At 39.9% G+C, this 13,062-nt stretch overlaps 1 protein-coding gene across 1 annotated transcript in view; it reads right to left on the minus strand.

Moving 5' to 3' along the window:
• Positions 1-3,301, minus strand: part of LOC138963676 (stabilin-2-like) — a 25,886-nt gene extending 22,585 nt beyond the window's left edge. Inside the window, exon 1 of the mRNA XM_070335524.1 lies at positions 3,240-3,301. Coding sequence (XP_070191625.1) covers positions 3,240-3,301 — 62 coding nt within the window. The remainder of the gene's footprint in view (positions 1-3,239) is intronic.
• Positions 3,302-13,062: the final 9,761 nt, after the last annotated feature.

Consider the following 13,062-nt stretch of genomic DNA (forward strand, 5'->3'; position numbering starts at 1 on the left):
CCCCCAAAAAAACCTGACCAAGAAGAATCCAGTCTGTTGCTGTTCGCTATGTGTCCATGAGGAGGTGTGCTTTAATCGCACGTTAAATGTTTGATATGTGACAGGGGAGGCTACCGCTCCTTTCACAGCAGACTCTGCACCCGAGTTGTTGGCCTTTAAGTCAACACCGGCGGATTGTGGAATTCTGTTTGTGATGGGGTCTGGTGGTTTCCGATTGTCTGTATGTTCATGGAAACCTTCGGGTTTGCATAACAGTTTTTATTGCGACGGTAGTCTCCCTGTCACAGATAATTAGGCCCACCTGTGTTGATTTCATTTGTAACTATCTGTACATTCTGGGGGGAGGTGGGGGGGGGGGCTTGTTATCTGCATATCAGGGGAGCTTATGGCGATTTACATGATGATTTACACGGGAATATCAGTATCTGTATTTTGATATTCCCAAAGATGCAGAGAAGATCATTGCCGCGGTGGGCGGGGATGATGGGGTAAATGGTAAAAGATTAAGGGGCGTACATTTAAAATATATTCCTACTCTGCACTCTGTGCGTATCTGTTCATACATTTATTTACATATTCATCCATTTATTCAATATCGGGTGTCTTTGATTGCAAGTACGTTTCTTGAGTTGGCCTGGACTCTCGCATTTCACAAACGTGATCGTCAGAACATTCGGCTTAATGATAAGTACAATGTTAACGCCCGTCCCCGGCAATCGACAATAGCAATCATTTATAATGAAAACAACGCAATCGATCAACAAAATACGTAGAAGGCATATCATTCACTCACGCCGGATTCTCAAATCTCCCGTTTTACTAAAATTGCTTTACTTTACTTTATTTGGTGTTTAACGTCGTTTTCAACCACGAAGGTTATATCGCGACAACTAAAATTGCTAATAGCTATCAAATAATAGGTTTATGTATAAATGTCAATGCTGATTTTGCGAGAAAAAAAACCCCACAAAAACCGTTCTGCTAGGGCTTTGAAATTAATGGAAAAACCTCATGTCTATCATATCACTATACTATATTCAACAGTCCTTGAAATAAATGGAGGAGGGAGAACAGAGACGAGAAACTAAAGAAGAAACCCACTTGCTCGAAATTGAGTTTCTTATTGGCACTCAACTTTAAAATTATCTGTACTACATCCAAGTTCCCAGCTTCTGTCTCTGGTGTTTCCAAAACATTGAGTTTCGTTCCCACAGGTTCAAAACACAGAACGTTGCTAGCGCTTAAAGAGACACGAACTCAAAACGGTGAAAGAATATTATGATAAAATCATTTTTATATTTAGTCAAGTTTTGACTAAATATTTTAACATCGAGGGGGAATCGAAACGAGGGTCGTGGTGTATGTGCGTGTGTCTGTGTGTGTGTGTGTGTGTGTGTGTGTGTGTGTGTGTGTGTCTGTGTGTGTCTGTGTGTGTGTGTGTGTGTGTGTGGTTGTGTGTGTCTGTGTCTGTGTGTGTGTGTAGAGCGATTCAGACTAAACTACTGGGCCGATCTTTATGAAATTTGACATGAGCGTTCCTGGGTATGATATCCCCGGATGTTTTTTTCATTTTTTCGATAGATACCTTTGATGACGTCATATCCGGCTATTTGTAAAAGTTGAGGCGGCACTGTCACACCCTTATTTTTTAATTAAATTGATTGAAATTTTAGCAAAGCAATCTTCGACAAAGGTCGGGGTTTGGTATTGCATTTCAGCTTGGTGGCTTAAAAACTAATGAGTGAGTTTGGTCATTAAAAATCGGAAACTTGTAATTAAAATTATTTTTTTATTAAACGATCCAAAAACAATTTCATCTTATTCTTCATCATTTTCTGATTCCAAAAACATATACATATGTTATATTTGGATTAAAAACAAGCTCTGAAAATTAAAAATATAAAAATTATGATCAAAATTAAATTTCCGAAATCGATTTAAAAACTATTTCATCTTATTCCTTGTCGGTTCCTGATTCCAAAAACATATAGATATGGTATGTTTGGATTAAAAACACGCTCAGAAAGTTAAAACGAAGAGAGGTACAGTAAAGCGTGCTATGAAGCACAGCGCAACCGCTGCCGCGCCAAACAGGCTCGTCACTTTCACTGCCTTTTGCACTAGCGGCGGACTACGTTCAGTTTCATTCTGTGAGTTCCACAGCTTGACTAAATGTAGTAATTTCGCCTTACGCGACTTGTTTTTCCTTCGCCTCCCCCCAACCCGTCAAATTGAACGTGCGTGTGTGTGTGTGTGTGTGTGTGTGTGTGTGTGTGTGTGTGTGTGTGTGTGTGTGTGTGCGCGTGCGTGCGTGCGTGTGTGTGTGTGTGTGTGTGTGCGTGTGTGTGTGCGTGTGTGTGTGTATGTGTGTGTATGTGTGTGTGTGTGCGTGCGTGTGTGTGTGCGTGTGTGTGTGTATGTGTGTGTGTGTGTGCGTGTGTGTGTGCACGTGCGTGTGTGTGTGCATGTGTGTGTGTGTGTGTGTGTGTGTGTGTGATCGGACTCCCCCCACAAAGCAAAGCAGCTAACAAAGCAGTATGCCACCAAAAACCACGAACAAAAATAACGACAGAAAATAAAGAAGCAATCAACTACAGGCGGCGCTAACCTTAACTACCAGTAACGGTAATAACAGAAATACTGCTACTGTTCAGTATGTTGATGTTATCGACTGAATATGTTGACTGAGTTATGTATGTCGTGCGTGTGTGCACCACGCGAGCACGCACGCTCTCTCTCTCTCTCTCTCTCTCTCTCTCTCTCTCTCTCTCTCTCTCTCTCTCTCTCTCTCTCTCTCTCTCTCTCTCTCTCTCTCTCTCTCTCTCTCTCTGCCTTGCTCCACCTTCTCTCTTTCTCTCCTCTTTTTCTCTCTCCTTCTCTCCCCTCTCTCTCTCATCCCCCTCTCTCTTTCTGTCTTTTCCCCTCTCCCCCTCGCTTCTCTCTCCCCCTCTCTCTATATACATATCTTTCTCTCTCTCCCCCTCTCTCTCTCTCTCTCTCTCTCTCTCTCTCTCTCTCTTCCCCCCTCTCTCTCTATCTCTCTTTCTCTCGGAGATAAACTTTAATTTTCTCGTTATTTTGGTGCCAGTGCAAAGGAAGTGTAGGTAATATTCACGATAATGGAAATCAGGACTGGAAACTAGAATAATATTGCAATTTAAGTACTCCTAACGGCACTTTGCAAAGGCAGAATCGCAATATCCGCCCTGTAACCGGAAGTAAACTTTAAGTCTTCCAACAGTTCTTCACTCACGATGCCATTCATCTTGTAGACGTTTCTGTCCTTGAGTATCCAGGTCATTTGCTATTTTTTGCATTTCCGTATTTATCAGTGCAGAGTATATACAACTAAGGATAAAAAAAAGAAAGATGAACGACAACAACTGACGCACAATCTGCAGCCAGCAAATTCAAACCCTCGCCGAACATAATGAATTAATGAGTTAAGTACCAATTACGGCCGACTGTTAAGCGTGGCCTGGGAATTACAAGAAAGCGTAGGGGTATTGCTCTTACAGAAGACAACTATATGTCAATGTCAATAACTGATGCAGTGGGGTCCTGATTTGGCCTAAATGGTCCGCTGGACCCATTAAGCAACAATTAACTAACTAACTAACTGATGCAGTACGGACAGAATGCTCTATTTGCTTCTTCTTCTTCAGCGTTCCAGAAATGCTGGTGACGTGTGAGCTCGTTTGCCCATGTTGGTTCCCCACACTATACTCTGAGAGCATAGTCAGCTTCACTCCGCTTTCGTTGGGTAGGCATGCTGGGTATTTTCGTGTTTCCATAATCCACCGAACTCTGACATGGATTACAGGATCTTTTCCGTGCGCACTTGGTCTTGTGCTTGCGTGTACACACGAAGGGGGTTAAGTCACTAGCAGGTCTGCACATAAGTTGACCTGGGAGATCGGAAAAAATCTCCACTCTTAACCCACCAGGCGGCAGCGACCGGGATTCGAACTCACGACCTCCCGATTAGGGGCCGACGTCTTACCACTGCGCCACTTCGCCCGTCGCTCTATTTGCAAATCTGTACAACTCGAGAATTGGCGCTGCTCATGCACTATAGTCACAATACCAAGTGTGTGTGTGTGTGTGTTTTTTTTTAATTATTTGTTTTTCTTTCCCCAATATGTTTACAAATTGTATGTTTGGCCTATGCTGGACATATGCTTCGAGTTGTTTAGAACGTATACAAGTTGAATATTGATGTTGTATGATATCACCTAGAGTTCGCCACACAACGTACTATATATACTTCTCTCAGCTATGTATGGTAAGAAGAACTTTAAGAATATGTTTTCCATCCTCAAAACAACTGCATGACACGTATTGACAAAATCTGTCAAGTTTTGTGTTTGTGTGTGTGTGTGTGTGTGTGTGTGTGTGTGTGTGTGTGTGTGTGTGTGTGTGTGTGTGTGTGCGTATGCTTATGCGTGTGTGTGTGTGTGTGTGTGTGTGTGTGCGTGTGCGTATGCGTCTGCGTATGTGTGTGTGTGTGTGTGTGTGTGTGTGTATGCGTATGCGTGTGTGTCTGTGAGTGACTGTGTTATGTCCCTGTGTGTGTTTAATACTAATACGGATTGTACAGCATGCTGAACGATCATACGATGACGAAAGGCCTTTGGGTTTAATCACCATTGACCTGACAGTGAGGTATGGCCGAATTTCAATACAGTGCATTCACCTCACACGGAGTTGTATAAATACACAACACAATTCACAACACTGCTCAGATTGCTAAATCTCGATCGATTAGCAGAACATTTTTCAGAAATCTTTCAAGCAATGAAGCGCTGTTTTTGCATCTGCTGTACAAATTCACAACTTGCAAAATGTAAAAACTGCAATTATCTTACGTCAAGTCTGATTTGCGTTGTATTCAACTTGCTGAAATGTGGAAGGAAGGGATGCGTTAGTGTGTGACTTTATGAAAGAAGTACATTTATTTCTGAGCACGAGCAATGTCACTGGCGACAGTTGTTGTTGTTGTTGTTGTTGTTGTTGTTGTTGTTGTTGTTGTTGTTTTGTTACGGCCGGCTGTTGTATACATTTTTAACACTTCACCGATGTGCCCTCAGTATGCGACATTTCTCTTGCAACGGGGATGTGCTATCACCGGTGACGTAAAAACAAGAGAGAGAGAGAGAGAGAGAGAGAGAGAGAGAGAGAGAGAGAGACAGAGAGACAGAGACAGAGACAGAGACAGAGACAGAGAGAGACAGACAGACAGACAGACAGACAGACAGACAGACAGACAGACAGACAGACAGAGAGAGAACGAGAAAGAGAAAGAGATAGATAGGGAGTGAGAGAGGGAGAGAGAGAGAGAGATGGAGAGAGAGAGAAGGGGGGAGAAGGAAAAGAGAGAGAGAGAGAATTAGGAGAGATAGAGAGAGATAGGGGGGAGGGAGGGATAGAGAAAGAAAGACTGAGAGAGAGGATGTCGTGGATGAGAGGGACAAGGAGGGCGGAGGAAGTGGAACGGAGTCAGAGGAGGAGAAAGAGGAGGAGGAGGAAGATTGACAGAGACAGAGTGCGAGTATGAGCGAGCGGCGCGTCTTGTAAAATTGACTCCAGTCACACTGCTTCCACACGTGCGCGCTGTTCGTCTCAGCTCTGTCGGTCTGTCTCCGTATCTCTCAGTCTCATCACTCTGGCCAGTCTCTCTTGCTGCCCACTAGTGCGGCTTGGAGAGAACACTGGACAGAAGCTGTTTAAGTCGAGTTTCTGTATCTCTCGTGTGTGTTTGAACGCAGAAATACTTTTGATATTTCGCTAGGCATATGTCATTAAAAAAAATTTTTTTTAAAGCACATCATCTTTGTCGATTCAGAATTTAACAAGTCTGACTTACAGCTTCTCACGATAGTGTCAGCGTATGTCAGTCTGAACAGTTTGTGGATAACTTTGTGCATATTCTTACCGGTCTGAAAAAAACATTTTCGTTTCTGACTCTGACATGTCATTTTAAAAAGTATTTTCTTTAAGTTTGTTGTTGACCTGATTACTTATATGCAGCTGAAGAATTAAAAGGCATTATGGACACATTATGTGCAACACAGAAAAGTGTGTAAAATCATGAAATTTCAAACCAAGAAAAAGTCATGTTTTACACAACGCGGAAGCAGCTTTCCATAACAATGTAAACATCTCCGGAAACACTCTCGACATTACGATTCCTTCGAAAGAAACAGCATGAATACCCCTGCAGGTGAATACAGTGAGTGCTTGCACTAACGCAACAACAACTTTGAAGGTAAGACTGCGTGTGTGTGTTATTATGTGTGTGTGTGTGTGTGTGTGTGTGTGTGTGTGTTAAACCAATATACAGTACCCGGCGAAAGAAACGCAACTCATTCGCGCCGACTGTTGCCCAAGTGTTTTTTCGTCATTTTCAAATTGTCGTAAAAATGTTACCAGATAAGGTACATAAAAACGGAAGACAGGTTCGTGGAGGATATTGTACTAGCTGTACGATTAGTGCATATTATTAAATCGTTTTCTTTGTTTACTTTTTTTAACACCGTCTAAGTGATTTATGTTGATTTTTTTAATTATGTTACGCTTTGGCGAATAATTCAATTTAAATGATCATGTTGAGAGATGAATTTCCTCCACAATTGTCTTTACCTGGTCAAACAAAATGCTTTTTTGTGTGTTTTTTTGTAGCGTGTCAAAGTGACACGTTTTCCTGCATTCACGACTCGCTTGATCCCTACCCTGTGTAACACAGTTTATGAAAAGGTAAACAAAGAAAACGATTTAATAATATGCGCTAGTCGTACAGCCAGTAAAATATCCTCCACAAATCTGTCTTCTTTTTGTATGTACCTATCTGGTTGATATGTTACGACCATTTTAAAATGACGACAAATCACTTGAAACAGATGGCGCGAATGAGTTGCGTTTCTTTCGCCGGGTACTGTAGCTTAAACACTCGCGTGCTACTGCGTTACAGAAAAACAAGACAGTAGACACGTGAACACCTAAAAAAAAATCTGTAACTTGTGCAGTAACAGCCCTTTTTCTTATTTCACGCAGATTTCGATAATAGAATGTCAAACAAATTAATGAAACTGAATTACTAACATAGAGAAACAAAGTGAGACAAAAGTAATAAAATATCCTCATGTCTCGCTTTGTTTCACTAATAATATACCTTCATTAGTCAGGATTGGTCAGCAATTGTAATGGGTTTTGAACGACTTTTAAGGACCATGGCTATTTCTCAAGGACTTTCGTTGACTTAATATTAACCCTCCAAATCCAAGCACTTCCAAGAATTTCAAGCACCAAAAGCTGTACGAACCCTGGCCGAGCATAGCGGGTGTTTCCGGGCGTTCTGGGATCTGTATGTGAGTCCTCAAGCAAGCGTCACTAGACGTTCTGAACTGAAAACGCGTATAATAATCAAAATATGTGACCCTCCACCACGGAATGAGTCGCATGTCACCTTTGCATGATATTTATATTTTTACATTTTCTTAAAGAGATTCTGATGCTCTATCCAGTGGTGAAAACTGTTTTAAAAAAGAGCGAAACATTTTAGAGATATAAGCCTGTGACTAAGGTGATCCTCACACTGATACCTTACACCCCCCGGACGTATATTAGGCCTAGCGCAGAACCCTGCGAGGTGACATCCGACTCAATCCGTGGTGGAGGGTCACATAAATTATAACCTATAATCTGTATGTTTGATTTTGAATTGAAGTTAAGAAATATTGATTGAATTATGTTGATTATTTGATATGATTGAAAAGAATACCCCAAGACCAATGAAGAAGGATGCTCCCGGCCTTCAATGAAAACCCAAAGGAAAAAAAGGCGCACAGATCTGGGTTGAAGCAGCCTGCATGCAACTGAGGTCAAAAATAGAAGGGAACAAGTCGCGTAAGGCGAAATTACTACATTTAGTCAAGCTGTGGAACTCACAGAATGAAACTGAACGCACTGCATTTTTTCACAATGACCGTAGTCCGTAGAAGGCAGTGAAATTGACGAGCCTGTTTAGCGCGGTAGTGGTTGCGCTGTGCTGCACAGCACGCTTTTCTGTACCTCTCTTCATTTTAACATTCTGAGCGTGTTTTTAATCCAAACATATCATATCTATATGTTTTTGGAATCAGGAACCAACAAGGAATAAGATACAATTGTTTTTAAATCGATTTCGGAAATTTTATTTTAATCATAATTTTTATATTTTTAATTTTCAGAGCTTGTTTTTAATCCGAATATAACATATTTATATGTTTTTGGAATCAGAAAATGATGAATAATAAGATGAACGTAATTTTTGATCGTTTTATGAGAAAAAAAGTTTAATTACAATTTTCAGATTTTTAATGACCAAAGTCATAAATTAATTTTTAGCCTCCAAGCTGAAATGCAATACCAAAGTCCGGCCTTCGTCGAAGATTGCTTGGCCAAAATTGCAATCAATTTTATTGAAAAATGAGGGTGTGACAGTGCCGCCTCAACTTTTACAAAAAGCCGGATATGACGTCATCAAAGACATTTATCAAAAAAATGAAAAAACTATCCGGGGATATCATATCCAGGAACTCTCATGTCAAATTTCATAAAGATCGGTCCAGTAGTTTACTCTGAATCGCTCTACACACACACACGCACCGACAGACAGACACACACACACACACACAAACACACATACACCACGACCCTCGTCTCGATTCCCCCTCTATGTTAAAACATTTAGTCAAAACTTGACTAAATGTAAAAAAAGGGGGAAAAGCACGGTATCATGACACAATTGGGAAAACTGTTATGAAGGAGTACGCTGAATAAGGTGAAGTCCGAAACAATAATGGCAGATTACTTTCCTCGTTTTTATATTTTTGGGTATGAAAAAGATAGAACTGTACAAGTTTTTGTCGAGCCTTTTTCAGCTGGCAAACGTGTCCACAAACTGACAAATTCATTGTCTTCAAAACTCATCTTTGAATAAAACAAAAGACGAACACATGGATTCAGAATGGAAAAAAAATGTACAAAGTTAAAATCATACTCATTTCTTACCTCGTGACATCATTGTGATGTTTCTCCTAACTTGATAAACAAAGTGCTTGTTTATGTGTTTGTTTGCTTAGTTGTTTGTTTGTTGTTTTCTTGTTGTCTGTTTGATTTTCTGTCAGTTGTTTGTTAGTTTGTTTTATTGTCTTAAATGAAAGAAATAACACTTGAACAGTACCGTTTACCATTGGGTTCCCTAATTTCAGAGATTCTCTCTTTCTTTCCTTCCTTCACAAAGAAAGACGGAGGTGCAGATTGTAAGCACATCGACGCTTACCTATCTCCCACAGAAAAGCATATGTCTAGACTGGCTGTGTAAAAGTACGCTTACACAAAAGCCCGCACGACGCGGTGGGCGATAAAGACACTTAGCGTTGCTTATACCGGTTAAATATGACATGCACGTTACTATCACGCACTTTCATTACCACTATTTCATCAGCAACGAATATAATGATGGTCTGACACAATTCAACTGTTAAAAGATTCTTTGTCCAATGGTATTTGCACAGTTAATACAAGAATGTGTGTTGCGCTAAATACATAAGACAGCGATTGACCCCGAAAACTGACTACGCTAATAGTTTGCTAATATTTTGCCTGTGAAAATTTTCAGAATGTGTTGAAACACGTGTGATATAATTTGGAAAATCAATGGGACAGACTTTATGAAACAGAATTTTTGATACGATGACACGCCAAGAATCATAATTATAAACGAGGGTTGGGTAATTGAATGGGGTATCTGACCGGTTGATTACAATCACAGAACTTATTTTGGAAGTGGTATTAATCCCGGGTTTACGTTTTTTGTAATGATGTTTTTCTGTTTGAATTATTGAAACGTGTCTTTCCGATATGGCTGAAAAAAGCTTAATTTCATGACGTTTTCGTAAGCTAAAGTTATACCAGTTTCTCGATTCGCATGAACATATTTCATGGAGCTCTGAGCGATTTTAAGCCAAATAAGGACACAATGCCGAGCAGAGTCCAAACTGTCACAATTATATACAAACAAATTAAAACAATTGACAGTGTCATTTTTGCACCGACCTGTCAGACAACATTTATACCTCGACGGAACCAGTCGCTTCTTTAAAAAGCAAAAGTAGTTCCTGTTGTACATTTTTCTTAAAAAAATAAAGCAGGTTGGAAAAATAAAATGACTTTTCAAGGCTCACACGAAAGACAATACCGACGCCTACGTCAACGAAAGGAAACAAGAAACAACTAACATTCCCTGGTGTCATATATGACTTTTATATAGTTTCAACAACTTTCTTGGTTGTGTTTTTCTTTTCGTTTTTCTCTGGATTTGCCTCACGGCTAAAGTCTACCCCATTGTGAAAGTGATAACAATATTGTTAAAATTAAATTGTTCTGTACAATCAAGGGGGAATAAGGCCAGAAACGACGAAAACGTGCTACTTTTTGAGATAACAACTGAAATATTGCCATGGGGTATCAGGTTTTATCACAAAACACTTCTCAAGAAATTAATAAGATTTTACTGGTGATATTTCGACCTATCAACAATCAAATCGAACACACACAAAGAGCGCTGATAGAGGAATGAAATAAAGCACACAAAAACACGAACTGTAATTGTACATTTTTAAAAAGAACAACGTTGTATCTACTTTTGAAATCAAATTTAAGCATCAGACAGAAAACAACATTAAAATATGAAATTAAACGTGTAAAAGTTATAAGAATATTTTAACATCTTAAAATCTTCCTTTAACCATATTACAAAACATAAATACCCTTTATCGTACTACATTTGAACCGTGGTTCTTCTACCCCCTACCCATTTAAAATAATAAGTATGCTTCTAGTCTACGTCTGAGAAAAGTTATTAAAAGTGATATGATTTTCCTTTAAATATCTTTGTTTATGCAAGTTCAAGGATTGCTAAGCGTTATCCCCCTTTTACAAAATAATATATGACATTTCAGTATGTGGTATCAGAATCAAAACAAAATATATTTTTCAATTAAAGAAAAAAAGATACCATTGTTTTGGACCTCAAGTTTCTGCTTTTAATCAGTCTATTATATATGTTACAGTAAATTTACAAAACAAGGACATGTTCAAAACAAGGACATTAACAAAACAAGGACATTTACATAACAAGGACATTTACAAAACAAGGACATTTACAAAACAAGGACATTAACAAAAACAAGGGCATTTACAAAACAAGGACATTAACAAAAACAAGGACATTTACAAAACAAGGACATTAACAAAACCAAGACATTTACAAATCAAACTTACAAAATAATGATCTATCTGTTCTCTGGGGTAGCCTGCAGTCTTAAAAGAGGTCGAAGTTTTGATATAGTGTTTCTTCTCCGGCAAGCAATTGCTGCCTCGCAAACGGAAAGCGTTTTGTCTGTCTGTCCTTGTAGACGTCTCTCTCTGTCTGTCTGTCTGTCTGTCTGTCTGTCTGTCTGTCTGTCTGTCTGTCTGTCTGTCTGTCTGTCTGTCTGTCTCTCTCTCTCTCTCTCTCTCTCTCTCTCTCTCTCTCTCTCTCTCTCTCTCTCTCTCTCTCTCTCTCTCTCTCTCTCTCTCTGGTAGGGAGAAGCAAGCCATTTCCTGTGCAGGAAGTTCAATTATCTTTTGATATGCATACAAATCGAAGGGCAGCACAAAATATCAATTCTGCGACTGATAGTGATCGGGAAGCATGTGCACAAGAATATGTTACCTAGAACGACTCTCTCTTTCTCTCTGTCTCTGTCGCTCTCTGTCTCTGTCTCTGTCTCTGTCTCTCTCTGTCTCTCTCTGTCTCTCTCTCTCTCTCTCTCTCTCTCTCTCTCTCTCTCTATTACTCTCTTACTCTCTCTCTCTCTGTCTATCTTTCTCTATTTAACTCTAACTCTCTCTCTCTCTTTTCCTGTCTCTATTTCATTATCTTTCTCTTTCTCTCTCCATTTCTCTCTTTCTCTCTCTCTATTTCTTTTTCTCCCTCTCTCTCTTTCTCTCTTTCGTTTGGCTGTTCAATACATGTTATATAAATATATAATTGTAATGTATAATGTCATGTATGTCTAAAAGGGACAGGTTGGAAGATTAGGCATTGCCTAAAACCTTTATCCCTTTGTATTAAAGTTTTGAATCTGAATCTGAATCTGAATCTCTCTCTCTATTTCTCTCTCTATCTCTCTCTCTCTCTCTTTCTTTCTGTCTCTGTCTCTGTCTCTGTCTCTCTCTCTCTCTCTCTGTTTCTGTCTTTCTCTCTTTAACTCACTCTCTCTCTCTCTCTCTCTCTCTCTCTCTCTCTCTCTCTCTCTCTCTCTCTCTCTTCCTATGTTTATTTCATTATGTTTCTCTCTCTTTCTCTCTCTCTCTCTCTCTCTCTCTCTCTCTCTCTCTCTCTCTCTCTCTCTCTCTCTCTCTCTCTCTCTCTCTCTCTCTCTCTCTCTCTCTCTAAGAGATGAGAAGTAAGAACGTTACAGACATCTCACAAGGTAATGAGTTACGACCCCGTTATCTCTCCAAGTGATTTGTCTCGCATTGACTTTTGCATCGAGGCGTACCAGAATGAGATACATATATGTCTCCAATTAGTGTGGGAGTAGAGACACTTATAGGAACAGAACGTCACTTTCTGTGACGCTGTCAATGATTATGTGATATCGCGTTCTTCTCAAAAAAAGTTCTTGCTTTTTCTTTTTAACGTCAATGTCCACTTGAAAAACGTAGTACGACTATCGAAAATGGCGGAGGGGAGGAGGGGAGGAGGGGGGGAGGGGAGGCTATGCGCGTTAAACCTCACTCGTGCAAAACGGATGCATGTTGGAGTTGCAGCTCACTAGCGCAGTTTAGATGGATACAAATATGTTCACCCATATGACTTCATGGATGTGTTGGCCAAAATTTGAACAATGCATCTCTGGTCGGCCACTTGCATTATAACCAAATCCTAAAATGCACTGCATTTACTTTTGCTCAAAATATAAGTCTTTTACAGCGCGATAGTTTCTGTTATCGTTAGTAGTTTTAGCTACG

Source organism: Littorina saxatilis, linkage group LG4 (assembly GCF_037325665.1).
Source record: "Littorina saxatilis isolate snail1 linkage group LG4, US_GU_Lsax_2.0, whole genome shotgun sequence".
NCBI classification, from domain to species: Eukaryota; Metazoa; Mollusca; class Gastropoda; order Littorinimorpha; family Littorinidae; genus Littorina; species Littorina saxatilis.